Source organism: Acomys minous, assembly GCF_964271855.1.
Source record: "Acomys minous genome assembly, chromosome: 10".
NCBI lineage: Eukaryota > Metazoa > Chordata > Mammalia > Rodentia > Muridae > Acomys > Acomys minous.
In genome coordinates this window covers 16,307,135-16,334,722 of record NC_140491.1, presented here as the reverse complement: position 1 = coordinate 16,334,722, position 27,588 = coordinate 16,307,135, and the positions used below count along the sequence as shown (strand labels likewise).

Sequence of the window (27,588 nt, the reverse complement as noted above, 5' to 3'; positions counted from 1 at the left end):
TAAAATTTATGTCATCTGAAATCTTGGACCCTAGCTTATTGTGCTGTGGTTGCTCCTGAGTTTATTTTGAATATAGCAGTGAAGGAATTTGGGGCAGCACCGAGCTTATTAATGTTTTATTAGATTTAGAATTGTTTGTCTTTTACAACATGAAGGAAAGTGTGTTCATTGGAAAGATATACAAGATCCTCTGCCATGTTAGTATCTAAGTTAATACTGGAATTTAGTTGTTGAAGCCAGGGAGCCGGACGTGGTGGCGCACGCCTTTAATCCCAGCACTCGGGAGGCAGAGGCAGGCGGATCGCTGTGAGTTCAAGGCCAGCCTGGTCTACAAAGTGAGTCCAGGATGGCCAAGGCTACACAGAGAAACCCTATCTCGAAAAACCAAAAAAAAAAAAAACCCAAAAAACAAAAAAACATTCTGTAGTTGTTGAAGCCAGGATAAAACTGCTTTGTATTAAAGTCTAGTCAGTGATGACAGTGATCAAATCATGTCCAAGGCAGAGTTATCTGGTTATAAGCCAAGGCAGTCATTCATTTCAATCCAGAAGTTCATGTCTGATGGTAACCTTCCTCCCCCAAAAATGTTCTCTCCCATGATGCTCAGTACATTGTTTATAAAATAGGCCTCTCTAATGAGACTTGCTTCTTCAAGTTTAAGTTTTATTTCTGGGTCGCACTTGAGCCTCCATTTGTTTTGTTTGAAGTCCAGAGATTATTTATGCTCTGGCAAAGATGGCCATTTTTGTTCTTGGTGGAAGAGTTATGTCCTCAAGACCTTTGGAGTCTGCCAGGGTGGTGGTGCACACCTTTAATCCCAGCACTTGGGAGGCAGAGGCCAGCCCGGTCTACAAAGTGAGTCCAGGACAGCCAAGGTAACACAGAGAAACCCTGTCTTGAGAAACTAAAAAACAAAACAAAACAAAATTTGGGAGTTTCTCCTAAGTTTCACACTGAGATTTCTTTGTTGTCTTGCCATGTAAGAATCAGTGTATATAGCCAGATAGTATAATTAACACTTGATATTTGCACGATTGCATACATATGAAGAGTTGGGCAGTAAGAATCAATGGTAAACAGATTTTTGACTGTCGTAATTATTACATGTGAAATCAGGACTCTGTGGTACAATTTTTTATCCTATCCTGAATCTTACACTTTTTCCTAGTGATCTTCTTAAAGCAAGAACCTTTAAATGATTCAGTTTGAGCTTTTGTTCTGGCACTGAAAGTTGGCTTCTAGGGAATGGTAATTTGTCTGTGATGCTGTTACTTTGCTAGAGTAACTTATTCTAAAGTTCTAAAGTTCTGTGTTTTGAATTGTGAATTTCAGCCTATTAGTGGGTCAAAAAAGTCAACAGGTTATGACCATCATTGAAAAAATATGGCAAAAATAAGGAGCCCATTGAATAAAGAAAAGGAATTATTCATATTTTAAAATTTGTATTTCAGCTTTTTAAAATGTCAAAATAAAAACAATATACACACTTAAGGCTTTGTGGTCTTTCTTAGCTTTAGCTATGTTCTTCTATAGTCATAAGTCTTTTTGAGTGATATTGGTTTTACGTGGTCTTGCTTTGCTGGAAAGAAGTGACCATAGTATGTTTGTCTGCCTGTATTTTTGGTAGTATGTATGCCATACCCTTCATATTGCCTGCAGGAATCCTCTTACATATATATGTTATGTAAGCAAGATATAGAATCTGTGGGGAGTAGAAGAGAATGGGAAAACAGTGACTCTTGATGGTGTTAGGCAAGCCAGTCTTATCTGGTACAGCTGTTTTGTCACTCACTCCTGTAAGTCATCCCTCCCTTACCCATGCTTTGTATAAGTAAGCTCAAGAAACTCACGGGCTTGCTGAGGGGGACTTTGGTAGAATCACACTTTGAGTCACCGTTGGTTCTCTTTCTAATAGGATACTTGTTAATAATCTCTATAGCTGTTGTATAGACAGATGTGTGTAGACATGTTGTTAGTAGGGAGGTAGTGAATGGTGAGAGCAGGTGGATTTGGGGTTTGGAAGAGTTCAATTTCTTTATTATGTTCCTCCAAATCTTCCCATCTCCCAACTGTCCCTTGTCTCCAGATGATGCCTTCCATCGTCCTTCTGTTTTCAGTAGCATTGCTTAGCTTTTTAACATGAAGAGGGGCACAGTGTTCATACTTTTTACATCCCATGTTCTGGGAAGTGTGGCATTTGCTTCTTCAGAGCTGTGCCCCTTTTCTTTGTCATATGCACCATAGCATCTTGTCTATTGCTTTAGTGAGTTTTTCCTACCTAGCGCACAACTGAGGACAGTAAAGGATATCCTAGCTCAGTGGACTCTGGCCAGAGAACCCTGTCAGCTCAAAGATAAAAAGAGCATGTTGTAAGTTAAGGCAGTCATTACTAGATAAAATTTCAGTATGTTTTTATTAAAAATATGTCAAAGGGACTGGGGAGATGGCTCAGTGATTAATAATAGCACTGCTGCTCTTCTTGCATTAGATTCCCAGCACCTACATGGCAGCTCACAACTGACTGTAACTCCAGTTTCACGGGATCAAATGCCCTCTCCTGGCTTCTGTGGGCACCAGGCATACACATGGTGCACAGGCATGCATGCAGGCAAAACACTCAAAAAATAAAACAGATTTTTAAAAAAATGTCAATCATCTTATAAAACTGGAAATTAGCTGCTCCAGTTTTAAAAGACTTAAAAAAACTTTAAACATTTTTTTTAAGGTAACAAAACTTTGAAACTCACAGCGATCCACTTGCCTCTGCCTCCTGAGTGCTGGAATTTAAGGCGTGCGCCACCACCACCCAGTGATCCTTAAGTTTTTAAGACAAACACCTAACTTGTCATAAGAGCCCAAACTCTTATTCCTTGATGTTTGGTTTACTAATAGAATGACAATATGTTCAAAAGGACTTTTTGTTTTTGAAACAGTTTTTGCCTATACAAACTTACTATTCTTGTGAGTTAGATACTGGTAGGTCTAAAGGAACAGTTCTCCACCTGGGGGTCAAACAACCCTTTCACAGGGGTCACCTAAGATCACCAGAAGACACATATTTACACTACGATTTATAACAATAGCAAAATTACAGTGATGAAGTAGCAAGGAAAATAATTATATGGTTGGGGATCACCACAACAGGAGAAACTTTACTAAAGGATCATAGCATTAGGAAGGTTGAGAACCACTGCTCTGAAGGCCAGAAAGGATTCAGTGTGCACTGTGCTGACAGTGGCCAGCTTCTTGCTGAGTACTTTGCTTTCATTAGCCCATGCTTCACCTTGACTCAGCTTTCCCATTTCCCAGACATGGAATAATTGAAAAACACTGGGAAAACAGAGACTTTGCTGGAGCAAAACTTGGAAGTAGCTACCTTAATAATTGGAGCATTTCCTTGCAGTGAAAAGATAGCCAAGTGTGAGATTATTTGTAGGGAAACTGATTGTGATCTTTTCACAACCCACAGAAGAAAAGCTGTATCCAGCTAAAACAATTCCATATTTGGGATTGACCAGGTTTGGTTTGTTAGGAGGTGGACAGTTGCCCTTTTATGGCTACTGAATTCTCCATTGCTCTTCTGCTTCCTTTGACTTAGTGGCTCTGACACTCCCCAAAGCAATCTTCTTCTCCTGTCTTTTTTGTTTTGTTTTTTGGTATTGTCGGACAGGGTTTCTCTGTGTAGCCTTGGCTGTCCTTTTTTTGCTTTTTTGTTTTTTGTTTTGTTTTGTTTTCTCCTGTCTTTCGTTGCTGCTCTCTAAGCTCCACTGTCTCTGACTCATTTCCTCTGTCTTCTCTTTGTCCTCTCCAGCTCCATCCCACCCTCCATTACTTGCATTTTAAACAATCAGTAGACTTTGTTTTGTTCTGTATCCTTCCTATAGATTAATACTGTGACTATTGACTGAGATCAACCTTTGTGTCACAGAACTAGGCAAGTCAAATGAGAAGTGGCTAGACCAAGAGTCGGTCAGAGGGTGCTAGGAAAATACCATAAGTCTTAAATCCCAGAAGATTGACTCAGGACAAAAATGTCTCCTTCAGAATAAGGAGCTTGTTGCCCCTTGATTGTCTTGCCACACTGACTGTACAGAAAGAGGAAGCTGAGAAACTCACTTCTGAGTGCGTGTGCCTGATCTGGGTTTGGATGGGGAGACCATAAATGGGCTGGAGCTTGTTGACTAATAGGATTGATTCTCAGCTAGACCAGAACCAAACCAAGGCACCCTTGGAACGTCTTGCTCCATTTTTAGATGTTTTGACATTATATGTATTTCAGTCAATGTCTAAGGTGGCTAAAACAACCTTATTATACTGTCAGTGTGCATGTCTGCCATTAAAATTTGGATAGTATAAAAGGATAGCCTAAGATGCCATTGTATAAGTCAGGCTCCTCATGGAAACAGTGTTGTCTCTGTTTCTAGGCTACTTGCAGTTGTTTAGAATCTGTATTTGACTAACCCATACAACCATTACCACAGTAATTTTTTTTCCTGGTTTATTTAACCATTTGCTAGTCCTCATGTTTTCTGGCTGGATAACTATAATATTTGATCCTTAGAATGTAGTTTACATTTATTTACTGATAAATAATTTATTGCTTCAGAAGAGCTTCTTCCCCCCCCCCCCCCCCAGAAAGATTAAATAAGATGTGCCAGATGGTTGGTATAATGAGAAAAGCAAATGAGCATTATCACATAGAAGAAAAGGGCTCTGGGGGCAGGAAAGCAAGGAGATACAAAGAAAACACATCCTTATAGATTTTATGGGGAGCTTTCTCGTTGTCTTGTAATTATAAGTTAGGGTATGGCTGGCCTGGAGAGATGCCTCTGGTTAGGAGTATTTGCTGTTGTTCCCAGCACCAACACTGGGTGACTCACAACTGCCAGCTTCAGGGGATTTGATGCCCCATTCTGGCTTCTTTGGTACTGGCACACATGGGGCATATACATGCATACATACAAACAGTCATACATGTAAATTAAAACTAAATCTTTAAAAACGTAGGGGAAAGCTCTGCCTTGTAAATTAAAAATACTACCAACTTGGAAGACTTGATGAAGCTTAAATGAGGGCACAGGTAAAGATAAGATTGTCTCTGTTGCTTTCCTGTCCATTTACTCTGCTAAAAGGGGCCAAGTTAGGAAAGTGTGGGAGGAGATAACAAGGAGAATTTTTGTCTAGCCTTATGGCATCAAAGAATGGAGATGAGGAATTAATGGCTTTGTCAATGAATCGCTGTGATAGATGCTAAGACTGACAGAAGAGGTCCTGAGTATTGTAGAGCAGACAGACTTCCCAGGTGCTTAGGGAACATGTATACACAAGTTGTTAAGAGAAGGAACATTAAGAATTTAAGTCGCTAAACTCCTGTTACTATGACACTCTGCTATGCTTGCAGACAGGACCCTGTCTTCTGAGAGGCTTCATCCAGCAACGGATGGAAACAGATGGAGAGACCCACAGCCAAACAATAGGCAGAGCTTGGTGGTCCTGTAGAAGAGTGGGAGAAAGGACAGAGGGAGCCAGAGGGGTCAAGGAAGCCACAAGATCTACAGAGTAAACTAGGCTTATGGGTGTTCACAGAGCCTGAACTACCAACCAAAGAACATGCCTGGGCTGGATCTAGACCCCCTACATATATGTAGCAGATGTGCAGCCTGGTCAACATGTAGGTCCCCTAACAGTAGGAGTAGGGGCTGCCTCTGACTTGTTGCCTGCCTTTGGATCCCTTCCTCCTAGCTGGACGGCCCTGTCAGGCCTCAGTGGGAGAGGATACATTTAGTCCTGCTGTGACTTGAGATGCCAGGGTGGGTTGGTACCCCCTTGGGGGCTTCCCTTCTCTTAAGAAGGAAAAGGGGAATGGGGAGAGGGGGCATGAGGGTGGGACTGAGGAGAGGAGGGAGGGAGCCAGGATCAGGCTGTAAAGTTAATAAATAAATAAATAAACGAACCGGGGTTGGGGGGGATACCAAAAAAGGGGGAAATAAATTAAGTGACTATAATGGAGCTTAGCCCTAAAGAAAAAAACAATTTTCTCTTGCTTAAATAAATTTGTGTTGTGGGTTAACTAACAACAAACAGCTTTGCAGTTTGTAAAATTTAAATTTATTGCAACAAAGTACCCAAGTAAATGATATAACAGAAATGAGCCAAACTGTAAAAGTTAAGTCCACAGCTAAGGAAGACTTATTCTTACCTTACTTTTTTTTTTTTTTTTTTTTTTTTTTTTTGCTTTTTCTAAACAGGCTCTCTCTGTGTGGCCCTGGCTGTCCTGAACTCACTTTATAGACCAGCCTGGCCTGGAACTCACAGAGATCCACCTGCCTCTGCTTCTCTGCCTCTGCCTCCCAAGTGCTAGGATTAAAGGCATGTGCTACCACAGCCGGCTATTCTTACCTTCCTAGTGCCACTCCAGGCCTGCTGAGTTTTGTGCCAATTACTGGAAAGATGGGCTTTGAGGAACTTACTCTTCAGGCACCCAAGCGTGCAGATCAGAAAGCAAGCACTGGTGTTTCAGATGGTTACAGAAGGTAGAACAATGCAAAGTGAAACAGCTTGTGTGATCATCTCCTGAGTCATAACTGTGTTCTTTGTTGGCTTATTTTGACTTGAGAACTCCATGGCCTCTGAGGTTTGTATGGGCAAGTATGAGCTCCTGGGCTTTCCCCACTGTCTGCATGGTGCATGAAGGCAGACTGACAGCTTAATGCCTCAGATGGACTTTGGCAGAAAGCAGATCTTTTAAGCTTTGAATTGTGATTAAAGCTACTTATTTGTGTGTGTTTCTTTACCACAAATTTATTAATAATAATGTGACATATGACAAAAAACATAAGTAGATATAATTCAAAGGAAATGTATTGTTTGGGTGTTTTTAACACTAAGGACTTCTCTTTTTTGCTTTTTGTTTTTGTTTTTTCAAGACGGGGTCTCTCTGTGTTAGCCTTGGCTATCCTGGACTTGCTTTGTAGACCAGGCTGGCCTCGAACTCACAGTGTTCCACCTGCCTCTGCTTCTGTCTGCCACAGGAAAAACTTGGTAATCTCTTACTGATTTGAACATAAGGATTTTTATTCTTAGCCAGGCATGGTGACGCATGCCTTTAATCCCAGCAGAGGCAGGTGGATTGCTCTGACCAGGCCAGCCTGGTCTACAAAGTGAGTCCAGAACAGCCAAGGTTAACATAGAGAGACCCTGTCTCAAAAAAACAAAAACAAACAACAACAAAAAGGATTTTGATTCTCATCATTTTATTTTATTCCTATGTTAGGTATTCACAGAGTCCTCTTATATGTCCTAAAAATGGGAATCTGTCCCCACTTCCCAGTAGAGGCAGGATTTTGTGAAAGGCCTTAACCTTTTATCCTATGACTTACTTGTAACTGTGGAGAAAATCACTTGGTTTGGGAGTCAGACTTGAACCATGCCCCCTGCCTACAACTTCTTAGCTCTATGGAGTTAAGACAAGTTTCCAATTTGCTCTATTTTCTCTTTTCTTATCTTTAGATTGGAATTATGTTTTTTGAAAGAGTCTTAGACAGAGACAGGGACACACACACACACACACACACACACACACACACACACACACACACACACACACACACACACACACACACACCACAGAGAGGTACTAGGCCTTGCACGGGCTTTTGAAACCTCACAGGCCATCCCCAGTGAAACACTTCCTCCAACTAGGCCACACCTCCTAATCCTTCTAATCTTTCAAACAGTGCCACTTCCTGATGACTAAACATTCAAATATGTCAGCCTTATAGGGGCCATTCTTATTAGATAACCACACAAAGCTAAGGCACTCAATAAGCAGCCACTTTTATACTGCTAATTAATTTGCAGTGGTGAATTAGTGATCAGTTAACTGCAGATTAGACTGCCTTCGTCCCTTTTTCTTTTTCTCTGTGTAGCCTTGGCTATCCTGGACTCACTTTGTAGACCTAGCAGGCCTGGAACTCACAGCGATCTACCTCCCAAGTGCTGGGATTAAAGGTGTGTGTCACCATGCTCAGTTTGCTGCTTGTCTTTTATTTGACACCTGGTTTTGCATGCCTGCGTAGCACTTATAGCTTGATGGAAGGGTTGGAAAGAATTTAGTGTCTTACTTGTCATAAGATGTATTATATAGAAGCTGTTGTATTTAAGAATTATTCATCAAACATTTATGAAATGTCTTCTCACCACAGGCACATGTCTTCCTTACAATCACAGTTTTGCTTTCTGTCTCTAAATTTGATAATTCTAGGGATCTCAATATTGTTTGTTAGCTTGTATGCCTGGTTTATTTCACTTGGCATTTCTTCAAGGTTCATGTGTGTAATATATGCCAGATTTACCTACGTTTAGGCTGAATAATGCCTCTTTGTATATAACACATTTTGTTTGTGTACCTAATTGGCAATGGGTATGTGAATTCTTTCCAACTTTTCAAGCTATTGTAAATAAGGCTGCTGTGCAGTTAGTGTACCCCTCTGAGTATTTGCTTCCAGTTGTTTTGTGTATGGACCTGCAAGTGGAATTGTATTATGCATCATGTAGTAAATCTGTTTCATGTTTTAATAAATCATATTGTTTTGTATAGCTGCTGTGATATTTTTCATTCGAACTTGTATTTTTTTTAAATTAGCCATCACAGTTGATATATAGAGGTATCTCATTTGGCTTTGATTTGTATTTCCTTTCTTAGTGATTTGAAATATTTTTATAGTATATTGCTCATTTGTTTACCTTATAGAGAAATGTCTGTATGTCCGTTTAGTTAGGCTTTTTGTTGAGTTATAGGAATTCTTTGTGTATTCTGGATGTTAATCCATAGTAATAGCTATTCTTGTCAATTTGACTACATCTGGAATTAGCTGAAAACATATCGGTGAGATATTTATGGCATTTTCAACACCACTACCACCCCCAGCCCCCTGAAAAATCTGTGCCAAAGTCTGGGGTCGTCTATATGCCCGTTACTTACCTGTAGCTTGCTTCATATGTCTAGTGCATATAGTGGGGGATGCCTCAGCGCAGCTGAGTCCCCACTCTGTGAGGAGAGTATGAAGCAGGGAGGAACAAGCTGCACACATCTTCCTATACCTCGAGGAGGAGAACATAAACATGGAGAGCGCTTTAAAGGGGCAGTGTAGGCCTGCACTGGCTGTTTGCCAGGCATTTAGTAAAGTGCCTGGCTGTCTGTGCCCTGTCTGCAAACAGACACATGCCCGAGTCTGCTGTACAGGGTGCGTGTTAGAAGAGGTGGGTAGTCTTATATGGCCAGTATATTCAAACTGTATATTTTTTACAGTTATTTATTAAACATTTTTACATATGCATTTATATTATTACATATACAATAAACTACCTACAGCAAGAAGAACCATGAACAATCAGGAATTATATATATGTAACATTCATAGTGTTTTGCCTCTTTGTATTTGGCAGCCTTGAAGAAATCATTTTTCCTATCTTTGTGCACCTAAAATTCTGACTGTAAATTAATATCATTATCAACTTAAAACATCTATCTAGACCTAAAAACATCTTAACCCCTAAACAAGTAAGCGTAATTGTAAAACTAAACTATCTGGTTTTCAACCTCATCAGAGACTTGAGAAGAAATGAAATTAATTACCTGAGTAGTCAGGGAATGCAGGTTAGCAGCTTCCCAAATGAGAAGATGACAGAGAAGTTTTGCTGCCTGAACAGTCACCCAAAATTATCTATAACACTGGAGCATCATCTTCGGCCTTCTGGCCCAATATATCTGACAGACATATTTGCGAGGCAGGAACTATTAAGGACTTGCTTACCCTGTCTTGGCAGAGTTTGGCTGTCGACTCTGCCTGCATCCAAGCTTGCCCATTTTTAGACAGAATTCTGTCTGTGCTCGAAATGATATTTTGGCTTGCTTGCCACATTTGAAGCCATCTCCCTAAGGAGGCTCTTTGATGCTCATCATCTTTGAGGTAGGCTGGGTGTTGCCAATATAAAATTCAAATTTAGGATTATTCTTCCCACACATTATTTATATTTCTACTTTAATATGTGGTATTGTACCCATACAACTCAATTATAATGCAAAGTTTACTTCTAATACTTTGAAAAGTGCTATTGCAGGCTGTTTAGGATAAATAAGTTACACAAGTTAATTGATAGTTGATCAAATCATGGTCATATCAATTACTAGTCTGTGTTTATCACAAGAATATACATCCTAGGTTTAACAGATATGACTATAGATAGATAAGGTAAAATAGTTAAAGTCTTCAAAAACCTCAGCGACATACAGAAATGGCATTTTAAAATGTTTTTTATTATTTCAAAGATACATTTATAATGGGACAGGTTATTTCCTGGCAACACCCAGACTATTTTAGCTGGAAAGATTGGGCGTCACCTTATATGCCCAGTTGTCTTACATGCTGGAAAACTTGGTAGTTAATTAAATCATTTAGGGTAGGAAAACCCACCTTAAATCCATGTCACTTAAGTCATAAGGTCACAAGTCCCATCTTTAATATGGGCCACCATCTTGTAGCAGCCTATATAAAAGATAAGGAAGAAAGAAGCTTTTGCTCTCCCAACTCCTTGCTCTTGCTCCCCTTCACTGGTAGTAGAGACTGCTTCTTTGGGATTCTAACATACTGACGCCCAGCTACATCATCCACCTCATGGACTGAACAACTATATGATTCTTGGATTTTCTGTTGGCAAATAGGCAATGTTAGATTAGCCTGTCGTAACACCTGTAATTTAGCAATTTGGGAGGCTGGAGCAGTGTTGGTGCTTGGGAGACTGGTTCGGGTGGCCCACACAGGATTTGTTGGAGGAGTGTGGCTTGTTGGAGGAGATGTGTCACTGGGAGCAAGCTTTGAAGTTTCAAAGGCCCACGCTAAGCCCAGTGTCTCTGCCAACTGCCTGTAGATCCTCTCGGCTACTGCTCCAGCACCATGCCTGTTCGTTTTGTGCCATGGTGAAAATGGACTAACACTCTGAAACTGTGAGCAAGCCACCAATAAAATGCTCTGTTAGAGTTGCCTTGTTCATGGTATCTCTTCATAGCAATAGAACAATAACTAAGACACCATAGGTACCTGATCCACTGCATACACTTTAAGGCCAATATATAATTTACTTGTTTTAAAGGGAACATTACAAATTCCATTGCATTATGTGAGCATCATTCAATGATCTACCCTTGAAGGAGCAGTAGTGTTTTTGTTGGGTATTTTTTGTTTGTTCTTTTCATGTACTAACCTTTTGCATTTTTGCAAAAACCCTGTTTAGAAGTACTTCTGACTGGTTTCATTTGAGAACATTGAGGCATAGAGTTGAAGTGATGCCACTACTAGTTTGTACTCAGGTTAAGAGTCAGTGCCTTCAGCACAGACTCTAACCCATTTCCAGCTGACTGTACCTCGTCAGATGGCACCTTCAGGTCTGAATGCTGCCCTACTCTCCCACACAGATTATCTTTGTATTCTCTAATGGGTGAGGGGATAGGAAAAAGCCAACGTCTTTGGATTAGCAAGCCATGGCTGAAATTCACAGAGGCACACATACAATTTGGGAAGAATGGTGCATAAGATTAAGTGAAGCTTCTGAAGAAGTTATTAACAAGGCATAATCAGAACCTCTTTAATAACAGTTCTTTACCTTGTATCTCTACTTGTACAAGAAGTACAAGTTTTCCTTAAATAAGGGCTCCAGTGTTGTTCTTGGAATCTTGCCAGGCAAATCTCATCTTGCTGGGTACCTCCACCAAACTGAAGAAGCAAAGAGGAAAGGCACAGAGGTGGTGCACACCTGTAATCCCAGCACTTGAGGAGGTAGAGGCAAGTGGATCTCTGTGAGTTGAGGACAGCCAAGGCTACACAGAGAAACCCTGTCTCGAAAAAGTAAACAAACAAACAAGGGAAAGGAAAACCTTACATTCTGTGTAATACATTGTAGAGCAAAATGAGCTTTTTATCATTGACACTGATGTTTGTAAGTCATATGAAGGTGTGTTATGGCCATATTCACAGAATTATTTTAAAATGTGCATTTTATTCAGAATTAATGTTCCACACCCTGTATACATTGGAGCTGCTGTGTAACCAGTGTATTATTCATTATACATGTAGTTGAAGAGTCTTACTGATATAGATGCTGTTTCATTGAACATCCTTAAGAATATCTTTACACGGACCAGGTTAGATACCTATGTGTAAGTTGCTAGCATTGAAAGACTGTGTCAAAGAGATGCACACCTTGAATTAGAACAGACATTGCCAAGGTGTCTTTCAAAGGATTACTCATGTTTAAGCTCCTCTTAGTGTATGACAGTTTGCTTTTCTGTGTGTATCTTAGCCTTGGGTATTAACACACTCTGAATGTACAGCAATTACTACATCATTGAGCTAATGATAAAAAGTTGTGCCAAGAAGCTGGCCACAAAGCCATGAATGATTTCTGATAGTTTTTACCACTAGATGAAGAGGTGATTGCTTCTCTGCACCTGGCCTTTTGTTCTTTTGTGATGCCAGTTTCCAGAATAGTCACCTAGATACTTCAAGTGAGAGAACATTGACCACGTTTACATTATTCCTCTATATGTCTCCACACATACATACGGCAAACACACACAGATGATCTTTTATCCTCGAACCATCTGAAGATAAGATACCAGCATCATATTTTCCTCTAAACACTACCATGAGTTTTTCTAGAAGTAAGAACAATAATCAAAATTAATCTAAGCTGTTTTATGGAGATACTGTTAATTTTCTAACGCCTTCTACTGCTGAAGTATATTTGAAACCATATGTTGCGTGGTCCTGCTTTGTATCTTTTTTTTTTTTTTTTTTTAAGTTTTTCTTTCGAGACAGGGTTTCTCTGTGTACCCTTGGCTGTTCTGGAGTCGCTTTGTAGACCAGACTGGCCTCGAACTCACAGCAATCCACCTGCCTCTGCCTCCTGGTGCTGGGTTTATAGGCGTGTGCCACCATGAGGGGTTCATGTTTTTGTATCTTTAACTGGGTCCATTTCTTAGTTTTCTTATTTTGTTTATTTCACAGTTTGAACATGTTCTTCATGTTTGGGTTCTAGTTCTACATTATCACCATAATATTACAAAAGTGATTCTGTTTCTTAGTGCATTATTTAAGTGACACCCAGTATGATTGAACTCAGTCTTATTCCATGTTTCTCTTGCCTTATTTTATGGGAAGGATGGTTTCTGGACTGAACCCAGGGCTTCATGCGTGCTAGCTAGGTACACATTCTACCGCTGATCTACACACTCTGTTCCATTCAGACACAAACAAGTGAAACACTTTGCCCAGTCTGATTATATTTCCTTTTGAGGCTACAGATTAAAGATTTTCATTGTGAGGCCATAATTTTAAACACCGCCCCCTCCCCAGCTCTCACTAACCTCTTACAGAGATACTTGAAAAGCTAGGTGCAGAGTGCAATTGAAGATGATGCTCTTAGTCATTTATATCTTTTCTACTCCTGCTCATTGATACAGATTGCTGACAGATTTTTTACAAGGTAATTTTTCATTTTAAATTCAAAGCAAAAATAGAAGGGGCTTTAAATTTTAAGAAAAAGATACTTTTCAAGTTTTCCTACAAAGTAAGCATAATAATGGGGTGCATGTCATGCCTTCGTTTTTGGGGGTCTACTACCTGTCTATGACATCAGCTCTAGGGATGTTTGCTTGACTAGGAACGTGCTTACTAAATGTGGTCCAGGAGGATACAACATACTGCTGTGATCACATTTGTTGCATTCTCCAGGACCAGTGGTTACACTGAGCCGAATTATAGCACCACTGCTTTTTATTTATTTATTTATTTTTGGTTTTTCAAGACAGGATTTCTCTGTGTAGCCTTGGTTGTCCTGGACTCACTTTGTAAACTGGGCTGGACTTGAACTCACAGAGATCCACCTGCCTCCTTCTCCCTGAGTGCTGGGATTACAGGCGTGTGCCACTTCTGCACCCAGCTGCACCATTGCTTTTTAAATGTGACTTTTAAGGTAATACCAGATTCAAAATAAGCTTGAAAAGGCTGACATACTGTCCTACTGTCCTTTTTGTTGGAGCCTTAGGATCAGAGCGTGCATTCTCCCACTGCGCTATACCTTAGCTCCTGATGGAGTGTCTTAAAGGATACGTAAATTATTAGGGTGTTTTCCGCACCCATAGATAGAAAATGAGTAAACTGTTTAAAGGAAAATTACATGTTTATTTAAACTGTATATTCAAGGCAGAGGATATTGCCTAGTTGGTAGAATACTTACTAGCACACAGTGCCCTGGGCTTGATTCCATATCACTAAATAAAGTTGATTGTGGAGGTAGAGTAGGATGATCAAAAAAGTTAAAAGGTTATCAACTACCTGGGATTCAGGAGACTGTGTCTCAAAATCAACAAAACAAAACAACCAAATAAACACCCAATATCAATAACAAAAAGTTATTTACAGAAATACATTTTTCTAAATTTTTGCTTTGTAAATTATAAACATGAATACATTAACTTATCTCCCTATCCATTTGCCCTATTTGTGCACAGGGATTTGTGCATCTTGCTCATTGATGTTTGGACGTACTTGTACGTGGTTCCTATTAGCTGCTCAATAAGTAACTGCTGAGGACCAAATCTGGTGTAGACATGTGCCCATGGTGAGCCTTCTGGGGTTTTCCATTAGTTGCTAAGCACCTTTTCAGTCAGTACTGGTTTCACTTGTGTTTTATACCATTTGTTATTGCCTGTGTGTATCATGTAGTCAGTTTCTCTTATTAGTGGTAAATGCCTTGAAAGTATGAGTGAGCCTTCCCTGTCTATCTCACGCTTTCTCTTAAGTCATTCTGTAGACGTCCTAGTGCTTTATTATAATTAAATACTGCTCATAGAAGCTTGGGTTATTAGTGTTTTCTCTACCACTTTCTCCTGCTTGCCTTGAATCCTTTTAAATCATATTTCAAGATGATGCAGAAAATTTGTAAAATTAAGAATAGAATTACTTTAAACTCTTGACCCTATTGACAGAGATTTCTCCATGTTTTATGCCTGTTTTTGAATCACTCTACTTTCAACACCAAAGTGCTATTGTGCAACAGTACACGCGAGGCTTCACTTCTTTTGGCTTAGTGGTGTGCTTACTAACTTGTTCTGGACTCGCAGCACCTTTTCTTATGATTCTCCTACTCCCTTTCTTGTTTTGATATTTTAATTGGTTGTTTTTGTTTTTTAAAATGGGAAGTATCTTCTGGCCTGAAAAGCGTTAGGATGCTGAAATTTGATAACCTTTATCCTTTTTGTACATTTGTGTCTTATATCTTCTTAACACATCGGTGAATATAGAATGAAGAGCATCTGGTGTGGAAGGAAGCACCACACCTTCTCCTCAGCAGAGAGGAAGTATGCACAAATGTAATGGTTTGCAAGTTTCTCTTTTGAAAATTCTTATGGATTGGAGGCTTTGCAAACAAAACAACAACAGCAAACAAACAAACAAACAAAAACTTAGGGCTTTGTGCCCACTGCCCCTTCTACTTGCTGGGATTTTGTCTGGCTTGCCGTTGTCCAGGTCTTAAGCCTGCTGTCATATTCTGAGTTATGTGTGTATCAGGCCTGCTGTGTGTGAAAGGGGCTGTTTACTTGGAGTCATCTACCACCTCTGGCTTTTACCTTCTCTTCAGCATAGAACCTGAGCCTTGAGGGGAGATGATATATGAAGGCATTCCATTTAAGGCTGAGTGCTCCAAGGCCCTCCTCACTCTCTACACGTTGTCCAGTTGTGGGTCACCTTGTTAATTACCATCTACCTCAAGAAAAAGCTGCTCATCCCTAAGCAAGAAGCTGTTTGTAACTGATACCTGCTGGGAGAGGGAAAATCAGTTGTCTTTAACGGGTATATCATGTAGCCTTAGCTGAGAAGGGGTAGATGTGACCTTCAAATTAGTCAATGTGAAGTAGCTATTACATGCTTTATTGGATCTTTCCCAGAAAACCTATATTGTAATCACTCTCTTCAATAAGTACAGTGATGGCATATTCATTAAAGAAGGTCAGGATTGCATGCAACAATGATTGGATCTTATTTAATACCCAGGGAGCAATTTAATCTTAATATTTATAGAATTCCTTACCTTATTACAGCAGCTACGTTAAATAATGTGTGGTTTTGTGTAAAATGTTACCAGTCTCAGCAGGCAATTGGTTCTTTAAAAACAATTTTTTTGTTAAAATATATTTACATTACTTTCCCCTTTTACCCACCCGGCCCTCCCATGCCCCCTCCCTCCAGCTTCTTCCATGTCCCCTCTCCTTACTCTTAAATTCATGGCCTCCTCTTCTCTGATTGTTAAGAGTTTTCACATATACATGCAAATGCATGCACAAATACATAAGTACAATCTGCTGAGTTAGTTTGTTGTTTGTGTATGTTTTCAGGGCACTTCACTTTCTATTGGACAACCAGTTAGGCTCAAGCCCTGGGAGGAGCTACTTTTCCTCACCAGCAGTCATCAGTTGCTTGTGTGTAGTTCCTTGTCTTATCTAGGAGTGTGCTCCCAGACGATTTCCCTCCCCCCTTTGGTATCACTGTTCTCATTCTTTAGGCCTTGCTTATGCAGCCGTTTCTATTAGAGACTTTCACGGTAGGCTTCCCGGTCTTCTGTCTCCTAATATCTTTTTGCCTCCTCTTCTAAGATGGTCCTTGAACCCTAGATACAAGGGCTGTGATGTAGATGTAGCCATTGGTGCTGGCCTCTCCACAGTCTTTTGCTTTCTGAGTTGTGGTTTTCTGTGACAGTCTCCATTTACTGTAAAGAGAAGTCTCTTTGATAAGAGGATATTTACTTATCTGTGGGTATATACTTATCTATTAGTATAAGGATAACACTTAGAATCTTTTTAATGATTATTCAGCAGGCAATTGTATTGCATGATCTTGTCCACATTTCCTACGTGGCCAGGCATGATGTTGTATCAGCATGTTATATTGTCATTGACCTGATCTACTGAGTATTTATGGAAGGGGTGGGCTAGGTACTCTGACTGAGTCGTACTTGTTAACCTAGTTTTGGCAGAATTACATTGTATCTAGGAATAAAAATTATATTAAAAGTTTTAGTGCAACTTACAAAATTGTTCATATAATCAACTTTTGTTAGATCCCGAAGAGTGCTTGCTGGGTTTGTCACATGGTTATTGAAATGTTTTGTTTCATTCTCCATTTCTTTCTATATGTAAACTTTTTACTAATGCTCGAGTAGACTTTGGTATTTCCTCACTTGTTTCTGTAAATTATATAAACTCCTTGGCTTTTGTAGTATGTTCAATTCAAATCAGACGCCTCTATTGCACCTATATGACACGGTGGTGCATTTGATCACTTTGAGTTTTTAAAAAACATCCTCCATGGAAAAGAATCCAGGAGTGGTTTTTTTGTTTTGTTTTTGTGTGTGTGTGTGGGTTTTTTTTGTTGTTTGTTTGTTTGTTTTTTGCTTTATACTCTGTAGCTGGAATTCATGAGGAAGAGCAAGGACAAGTGTTCTTAACTGCTAAGCCATCTCTGGTCCCACTGCTTTTGTTTTTAAAGAGCACTTTGTATTGTATATTTGTTACTTCTAGGAACAGATAATTGCTAGGGGATTTCTCTCTTCACTTTCATTAAGATTAATAAGTCATAAGTGACACTTTCTGATGCCTTATAGCTTACTGTGGTATTTATCCCACAGTTTATTTACTTTATTTCCTTAATTTTTTCCAGGAAGTTTGGTGAGCGTCCTCCACCTAAACGACTCACTAGGTAAGCATTATATTAGCCATTTAAACATTGACTGTACATATAGATCCTGTCATTTTAGATAGTAATGTGAATTGTTCTTAGAAAATCATTCAGATACTGGTAACTATATCTTGAGCTTATTCCCACCTCTCCCTTCCCTTCTCTTCTGAAGGGGAGGGGTAGATCGGATATACTTTAAAAAATAAGTTAAATTTGCAAACTGCAAAGCTATTGTTAAGTTAACCTTCTTAGACAGATTTATCTGATCAAAAAAGAGAGAATGAGAAAAAGAATAAATATATTTTATTTAGGGCTAAGCTCCATTATAGCCACTTAATTCTTAACGTTCCTTCTCTTAACAACTTGTGTATACATGTTCCCTAAGCACCTGGGAAGTCTGTCTGCTCTACAATACTCAGGACCTCTTCTGTCAGTCTTAGCATCTATCACAGCGATTCATTGACAAAGCCATTAATTCCTCATCTCCATTCTTTGATACCATAAGGCTAGACAAAATTAATTATAAGATTCTGAAAATAACAGCTGCAACTTTGTTTAGCCAGTCGCATTTTGATGTGTAAGAGAAAGACTTGAGAGATTTAATAGGTGTTTTAAAAAATATTTATTTATTACTATGAATACAGTTCTCTGCCTGCATGTACACCTGCAGTCCAGATTAGGGCATCAGATCTCATAGATGGTGTGAGCCACCATGTTGTTGCTGGGAATTGAATTCAGGACCTCTAGAAGAGCAGTCAGTGCTCTTAACCACTGAGCCATCTCTTGAGCCCTAATAGGTGTTTTGTTTTGTTTTTTGTTTTTTTTTAATAGGTGTTTTTTTAAAGGAATATTAAAATCCTACTTTTTTCCTAAGAATTTTGAGGAAAACCTAAGACTTATTCACTTTCATGATAATATAAATATAGTCTTCTAACTATATGTTATTTTTACAGTATATTTCTTAATCATATATTTGAAAGAATTAATTTAAAAATTCATAAAATTTGTTGGGTTATAAAACAAAGAAACTCCTGGTTCTACAGTTTTGTCCCATGGTGTTGACTTTTATTTTTATTAGTCTTTCAAGAAGGAGGGGTGTGTGTGTGTGTGTGTGTGTGTGTGTGTGTGTGTGTGTGTGTGTGTGTGTTTTGAACCTAAATTGGGATCTCACTTTACCATTGTCGCGCATTCTTTAAGCCCCACAATGTATTACATTACTTGAGACCATCAGGGTTCTCTGTAGTAGTTCTGTGGTGTTCTGCTGTCTTCACACTCTTTCTGGTTCACATTGATGACTGCTTAGGCTATTACCAAATAATCACCTCTGTTAAGATAGTTATTAAAAACAGTTGTGGGCTGCACATGGTAGTGCACACCTTTATTCAGTGCTGTACTCAGGTGGCAGAAGCAGACAGATCTCTCTGAGTTTAAGTCCAACCTGATCTGCATGGTGAGTCCCAGGCCATCCAAGGCTTAACAATGAGACCCTACTGAATGAATGAAAGAACAATGGAATGAAAGAGAAAGAAAGGGAAGGAAGGAAAGAAGGAAGCAGGATGCGAAAGAAGAAAATATTGTATTTAAGAATAACGAACACCACAGGCACTCGGGAGGCAGAGGCAGGCGGATCTCTGTGAGTTCGAGGCCAGCCTGGTCTACAAAGTGAGTCCAGGACAGCCAAGGGTGTCAGTGAGAAGAAAACCAACCCAGAAGTAACAGCTTAGTGTCTGTTCTGTCTGTTGGAGGAGCTAGGACTCCGAGCTGGAAGTGGTCAACTGTTGGGGTTTCCTGGCCCACACAGCCTTTGCTGCAAATACAGATAGGCTGTGGAAACACATTGGTAATGACAGCATTAAACAGGAGTTTGGTTGATTTGCCTAACAGCTATGGTTTATAAATTCCTAAGCTAAAGGAAAGTGAAGGGAAGTGTAATAAAGCATAGAAGATTCAAATTAAACACATAGGCTCAGTTCAGACTTTTAGAAATGAAAACAATAGTTAAGTGGAAAAAAGGTCCTTGATTGGATCAATTCAGAATGGATGGAGAGGTGAGAACATAGCAATAGAAACTGTCCAAAGTAAAAACACAGGAAAAAAATCTGGGTAGAGGGAGCATTACAGATAGTTTGTCCAACTAACTGTAATTATGTGTAAGTAGACATTATGAGAAGGTTATGACTAAAACTATAGGAAGAAATAATGCCTGGAAATATTTCATTGAAAGATTTGGAACCATAGAACCAAGAAACTCAGTAAGTCTCAAGTGTAAAAGTATCTGGAAGCACATTGTGGTCAAGTTGATTAAAACAAGTGCTAAACAGAAAAAGTTAAAAGCAAGAGACGAAGATAGATTCAAAAGAACAAAGATAAAGATCACAGCAGGTTTTTCATCTGAAATTTTGCTACAGGTAAGATGGCTTTAAAGTATTTAAAAGGGCGCAGATAGAGACTTTAAACAACATTAAAAACAAAGTATCCATCATAAACAGACCTGAAGAACACTGAAAGAAATTCTGCCAAGTATAAAGGCAATATTGAATAGAAAACATAGTCTAATGTACTGTCCAAGAATAAGAAATGTGACATCACTGCAGATCCTACCAGTATCAAAGCTTAACTACAACTCCTAGTCCTTGTGACAACTTCTGAAGAAGTGTGTAAGTACCATGAAACTAGCAGTTTATAAGCTTGTTGAAGAAATTATATCCAAACAGGCTGAACTTGTTACTAAAACAAAGAAGCTGCAGGTGTAGGTTGGCTTCACTGCTGAATTCTACAGTGTTTTAAGGGAGAAGCTACCATTAGATAGATGGCTTTCTAAAAGTTGGAAAAGAACACCTAGTGCCTAGTTCAGTCTCTGAGGACAGAGTACTGTTACCTAAGGCAGCCAATAGCTTACAGAATGCTACGAAAAACACGAGACAGTACAGCTATACAGTAACATGACATACGAGCAAAGATTTCTATTCAAGTTTTGAAAAGTATTGAACTCTGCACACACAGGTTTAGAAACTGCAAGCTGCTCTTCCTGACAGGATGCAGATGAGTATTGTTTTCTGGAATGGGAATAAGCAGAAAGGATTTCAGAGACCCTGAAGAACAGCTTTGGGGAACTAAGGATATCTTATGGTGGTGGTGTAGCATGCTCTTGATAAAACCACCGCATGGTGTGCCAATTAAATCTCATTAAAACCCTTAACTTTTTAGTAACTCTTTTACATAGGAGATAACCTGGGAGACTGGCATATATGCTGTGGGAAATTCAACTAAGCTTTATTTTATTTTTAAAGAAACCAAACTGCAGATGTCTTTATTTCCCATGCAAACTTAGCAAAGCTGTCTAATAACAAATGCAAAATGAAAACCAGTCATCAATTCGGTGGCAAAATTAGTTTTATTAAATACAAACTTGAAATTAGGATATTATTAATTTGTATACCAAATTTAGTACCATCTAAATATTTCAAAATCATATTTTTCATGTCTCCTCTGAAGTGACTCTGCTTGACGAAAACAATGTGTTATTTGGCCAAAAATACTTGAGGTGATTGTCTCCACTATGCTGTAGAGAGTATAATGTGGAGGCCATTTCTTTTCTTTTAAGGACCTTTCAAAGCTTACCCTGTTCTGTTCTTTCTTACTCCTGTTTCCCAAGGTAAACAGTTTTGGTGGGAGAGTCTCTAATGGGGGAGGGAGGGAGGAATTCTTTCTACATGATTTAAAAATTTAATTAAAATTACAAATTAATGAAATAAAGACTACTAGTCAACGTGACTGTGAATTTGTTTAAGAAGTTCATTTGTGTGTGTGTGTGTGTGTGTGTGTGTGTGTGTGTGTGTGTGTGTGCGCGCGCGCGCGCACTGTACTTGTGGAAGTTGGAAGACAGTTTAAGAAAGGGGAATCTTATCACCTTTCATAGGTGGGTTCCAGGCATAGAAACCTACACATTCTTTCAGAGATAGTTTTGTTTATTTTCTCATCCCATAACTACAGGCTAGGAATTGCTAACTAATGCTTTTGCTAGAATCTGTTGTGTAGCAGAGAATTTCTTTTGAGAGGCTTGCCACTACTTTAGTTTGTATAATTGCTAGAATGGCTTTGTGCTGTTTCTTGCTCAGAATATCTTTTGTATGTTACTGGGAGTGATGCTTTTCACAGAGCCTACTTCCTCTGTCTTACGAAGAACGCTGCTCTACTCTTAAAATCCTATGTGTGAAACACATGAACCATGTATTTCTGTTGACTCAAGCTAGATCAATAGCATATTTTTGAACAGTGTTCAGTATCCAGACTATTCTGTTTTTTTAAAATTTGTTATTGTAGGCAGACATATATCAGGGGCTCATGTCTGGAGATCAGAGGACAGCTTTTATGAGTAGGGAATCTCTTTTAAGGTTTTCAGGGCTTGTCAGGCAAGCACCTCTAATTGCTCATCCATCTCTCTGGCCCCTTCTCTATATTATTACATAGTAAGATGCTGTTCTTATGTTTTAATCCATGTATAAATGTGCTTATAAGCTTGATAGATTGCTGCTGTGTATGGTCGAATGAAACAGCTCTGACCTCAAAGGTATAAAAGACAGTAACCATGGCCCAGAAACATTTATTTAGTCATTCCAGATAGAACATTCCAACATTGAAGCATAGTGTTTTTATGGTAGCAGGACAAAGTTATAAATCAAGGAATTTAAAAAATATATAGATACATCAGGAAAGCAGGTTATAGCAAGAAGGGAGATAGGCCTTGTATACTATCTGACAACACTCTCAGTCTTGATTGGTAGAAAACTGGGATTTTGTTAAGTTAATACATCCTAGGTCTGGCTAGTAGCAGGGCCCTACACAGAGGTGGTTGTGGGGATATGACCATTTAGTAGACTAAAGATAGTTCCAAGTAATTAGACTCTGAAACAGCAAAATTTCAACCTCCCTGCATCTTTGGTTTGATCATTCAGCTTGTGCAGACAGCTTCTTCCCAAAAATTCTTGCTCACAGTACGTTGAGGCTTAAGTCAAAAACATTAACCAGTGTACATCCCTACCTCCTTTACCCAGCATGCCTGCAAAGCTTTCATGAAAGTCCCCATTCCCGTTTTTTTCCTGCAGCCTGTATAGTTAAGAGCTTGGATTGGCTTTTAACAAAGAAGACAATACTGATACCTATAACTTGCTGACATGAACTACTTGTCAGTGGGGGGCTGGCTTACTTTGAGGTGTGTTTTTATTCCTCCCTTCCCAGTAGCTCCGCAGAAGAGAAAACACTCAGATCTAGAAGTGGCAGAGTTAAGGTTCAGATCCGTAGCCATTGTACCTACCAGGAGCACAACTTGGTCTTTGAGTTAGCAAAACTTCTTAGCTTTGCATCCTGGTTTCCTGAATAATTTCAGGAAAGTCACTTAACCTTTACCAAATCTACACTGTGTTTGGTCAGATGTCACCTTAGTGCTTTTGGCAATATTAATACACTTGCTTAGAAAAATAACTAGCATAATCTCACTACTCAGTTTCAGTCTTTTTAATGGTGAGATTATCTTTGTACACACAGCCTGCTGTACGTGCCTCAGGTTCTTTTATTTGAAACCTTTATAGCATGTCAGGGAGAAGTAAGAAAAGAGTAAAGAAAAGTAAACACAAGACCTGGTAACCATATAGGCACATATAAACACATATGTAAACATATAAGCAAATAATCACTAAGTGACATAATGGAGACCTAAGTGTTAGAATTTAATTTGGAAAATATGCTCCCAGTTAAGAGTTTTCAAATATGTTGGTGCTTTTCAAGTTCCATTGTCTTTTTGTTTTTATCCAGTTTTGTTTATTAATGCTTTTGTCCTTTTTTCTTGTATATTATAAAGTCTTCCTCAGTCTCTCTTCCACTTTGTTCTTTTGAGCCAGGGTCTTTTAATCAAACCTAGAACATACCAGTCTAGCTGGTCTTGCTCCAGAAATTTCCAAGCTCCGCCTTCAAGGCTGGAATTACAGGTGGGTCATGACACTCACCTGGTACTTAGATGAGTTCTGGGAATCTAGTCCTCTTGTAAAGGTTTTAACCACCAAGTCATATCCCTGTCCCTCTCTCGCCCCTCCCCTCTCTCCCCCTCTTTAATATTTTAACACCCCACCCCCATCTCTGAACAGTCACTTCCCACAGCAATGTCTCAGATCCCTTGCGATTGCCAGTGTGTCCAGTACCGTGCCCTTTGTGAACGTACTCCAGTCCTTCACCTCCGACTCCCTGATCACCACAGATGCGAGTTTCAGCAGTGTCTGTGCACACCTTTGCCAGTCAGATGTTGCTGCATGCTGTTCTCCTCTTCCCTTCTCTCTGCCCACACTGTGGTATCACTTGCCGTGCCTTGCCGCTAAAAGATTTTTTTTTCAGTAAAACTAAATGTCATTTAGGTTATCTCATGTGACTCCTTTAATCACCCCTGAGCTAGGAAGTTGTGTTGGCTCTAATTTTCAGATAAGAAAGTAAAAAGCTGAGTGAGGCTCCATGGTTTGTCCAGGCAGTTCAGTGTACTAGTGACACAAATCTATAATTCTCTACATTTAATAACTTTGACTGTTGACAGCTTATTACTGTCATTTGGATATCCGTTTTGTGTGATGTGTTTGTCTTTATTTACAATGTAAGTAGAATATAATTTAAACTTATTAAAATATTCTTAGTTATCTTGTCTTTGATTTTGTCGTGTGTATAAAACATCTGAAGAATTGATATTCGACTTTAACTTTTAGAGGTTCCCCACTCCCTGTGTGGCACTTTTGGCACACTTGGGTGCAGAAATACACATTGATAGTTTTATAAAACATTTGCTTTAATACGCATGTAACAGTTTTTGCTTGATAGAATGTTGAATTTTTGAAAGCTTAATGCAATTTTCAGCAAATTCAATTGGCCTCTATTGAATTTATTATATTTAGCAACATCCTTTGGGCAATTGTATGCTTGTGTATAAGTGACAGGACTTTCTAAGTCCTTACACTGAACTGTTCGTTTGGGATCAGGCAACAGAGTGATTTGATGATGTTTCTTATGGCTTAAGACGTAAAAGGGTAGAGGAACAAGATCAACTAGAAAGTCAGAATTAAATTAGCAGTATAAACATTAATCTTATTTTAACAACCAAAATGCAGAGCCAGTGTGGGTATGTATTGTTCTTTGCACAGCATTTTTAAAAGTAGCTCATGTTATTGGTTTCTGTTTTTATGTTTAGGGTTTTTTTGTTTGTTTTTTGGGTTTTTTTTTTTTTAAATGTTCATAAGCATTCCTCTTATCAGATAGAGTGAAAGAAAGATTTTGTCAAAATGCCATCCCTACAATGGTAATATTTATATTTGATTACAGGGAAGCTATGCGAAATTATTTAAAAGAACGAGGAGATCAAACAGTACTCATTCTTCATGCAAAAGTTGCACAGAAGTCTTATGGAAATGAAAAACGGTAAGATTGTTGGTATTTGGGGCAAGTAGGTGCTTATTGTACAATTTGCATATGGTTTATATTTATGTCTGAGACTTGTTTCTATTCCTGGGTTTATTTGCATAGTAAAAACTGAAGAGGGAGGGGACTTACCTCTTTTTGTTTTTCAAGACAGGGTTTCTCTGTGTAGCCTTGGATTTCCTTGACTCTCTCTGTAGACCAGGCTGGCCTCGAACTCACAGAGATGCACCTGCCTCTGCCTCCCCACTGCTGGGATTAAAGGGATGTGCCACCACTGCCCGACTGGGACTTACTCCTTAAAGGGGAGAAACAGTGAATTGTGGCATGTTCAAGTCAGAAAATTTAGTGAAGACCATCTGGCCACATCCTAACTTTATAAAATTAAGCCTGTTTTTCTTTGGAGCTGTTTTCCAAGCATCTTAGTAGCACATTAGCTCATTTGTAAAACATCTTTCTTTTTGGGGTAAAGTGTAATTTCATAAGCAACTGTTTGCCCCTCCCTTCCTCCAAGCCCTCCATTTTAAAGGAAGAGGCAGTTGTGATACAGTTGTGTAATCCTCACTATTGGTGAGGCTGAGACAGGAGGATGGCAAGTTCAAAACTTCTCTGGGTTACAGAATGATCGTAAGGCCAGTGTGAGCAACTTTGACTGATTCAAGAAAGAGATGGCTCAGAGGCTAAGACCACTTGTTCTTCCGGGCTTCTCAGTCCAAGTTCCAGTGCTCATACCTGCACCGGCTGTAACTCCAGCTCCGAGGGAAGTAGCATCCTGTTCTGGCCTCCATGTCACCCATACACATGGGGCATACACACACAACTAAAATTAAATCTTTTTTTTTAATATATATATCTCAGTGATAAGAGTGTGTGCCAGTGTGCTTAGGGCCCTGGGTTCACATCCCAGAGCCACAATAGGTAGGTAGACAAACAGGCGCATACTTGCACAGATACTTAAGTAATAGATGGGCGTGGTGGTGTGCTCATTTAATCCCAGCACTTGGGAGGCAGAGGCAGGTGGATCGCTGTGAGTTTGAGGTCAGCCTGGTCTACAAAGTGAGTCCAGGACAACCAAGGTAACATGGAGAAACCCTGTCTTGAAAACAAAAACAAAAACAGATTCTTAGGTAAAACTATAAAGCTGTTCTAAGGTGAGTTTAAGTTGAGCTTTGGACCAGCTGTAAGAGCTCTTAACTGCCTGTACTTGATAATCCTGTTCGTCTGCCCCATACATTGAGTTGGTAGCAGTGTGCCCCTGTGGTCTCATCTGACTGGGAGGCCAAATCAAGCCAAATCAAGAAGATTGCTTGAGCCCACAAATTCCTGGGCCACACTGCAAGGTCCATCTAAGGAAGAGAAAGACAAAGAAGTCTTCATACTGAAACCTAACTGGGCACAACAGAAATTGTCTATAAAGATAGTGAGTTAGTGTTGTTTCTGTGTAGTCTTTTTTATGAAACTCACGTTTCGTTATGTTTGACTCAATTATGAACTTCTTGGTGGTCAGGTTTTTGTTTTGTTTCAAAGTAGGTATAAGAATTCAAACCCAGAGTTTTGTATACACAGTGTACACGGTCACACGGTTACATCCTCAGCTCCCATATACTCACTGGGCTGCAGTTATCAGAGGGTGGGCATGCAGTGAGCAGAGCCTGGCCTGCTAAGCCAGGTCATTGCTGCCTTAGAACCTCCTCTCTGTTGTTTTCACTTGATTCCAGGTACTTTAAGGCACTGTCTTTCATAAACAGCATTTTTGTTGTTGTCTTGTTTTGTTTTTTTGTTAAGCATTTATGGGTAAAGAGAGAGAGAGAGAGAGAGAGAGAGTGTGTGTGTGTGTGTGTGTGTGTGTGTGTATGTATTTGTAGTATGTTAACACAAAACAGCTCTTATCTTAATTCTGGAGCCAAGGGTGAATGGTCAGAGCTCAGGAACAGAGCTTTAGATCACCTCAAATGCTGTGCTCTAGTGTGAACATGGTTTGTGAAGTCACAGAACAAAACGTCACAAGTGAAGAAGCCTCTTGGTTAGGAGCGTTACAGCTATCCTAGTGTCTGAGGACGTGGCTATAGGATTGGGAGAGCTGGTGGTCTGATACTTCTGGAGAACGGTACGTGCTAGCTCCTAGGGCAGGCCCGGGTGGGCAGTGAGAGTAAAGATAGCCCTAGGGAATTTGGTCCTGCATCTGCAGCAGTCTAACTACCCACAACTGTGGCTTGTTTGTGTTTTGAGGCAGGGTTTCTCTGTGTAGCCTTGGCTGCCCTGGATGCTTTGTAGACAGCCATCCGCCTGTCTCTGCTACCCTGAGTGCTGAGATTAAAGGCGTGTGCCACCATGCTCAGCTATTGTGGCA

General features: G+C 39.5%; 1 protein-coding gene across 3 annotated transcripts in view; it reads left to right on the top strand.

Annotated features, from left to right (window-relative positions):
* RBPJ (recombination signal binding protein for immunoglobulin kappa J region) overlaps positions 1-27,588 on the top strand; it is a 200,608-nt gene that overhangs the window by 156,488 nt on the left and 16,532 nt on the right. For all 3 annotated transcript variants that reach the window (XM_084799712.1, XM_084799711.1, XM_084799713.1), the window contains exons 2-3: positions 17,775-17,813; positions 25,146-25,241. In XM_084799712.1, coding sequence (XP_084655838.1) covers positions 25,153-25,241 — 89 coding nt within the window. In that variant the 5' untranslated portion in view covers positions 17,775-17,813; positions 25,146-25,152. The remainder of the gene's footprint in view (positions 1-17,774; positions 17,814-25,145; positions 25,242-27,588) is intronic.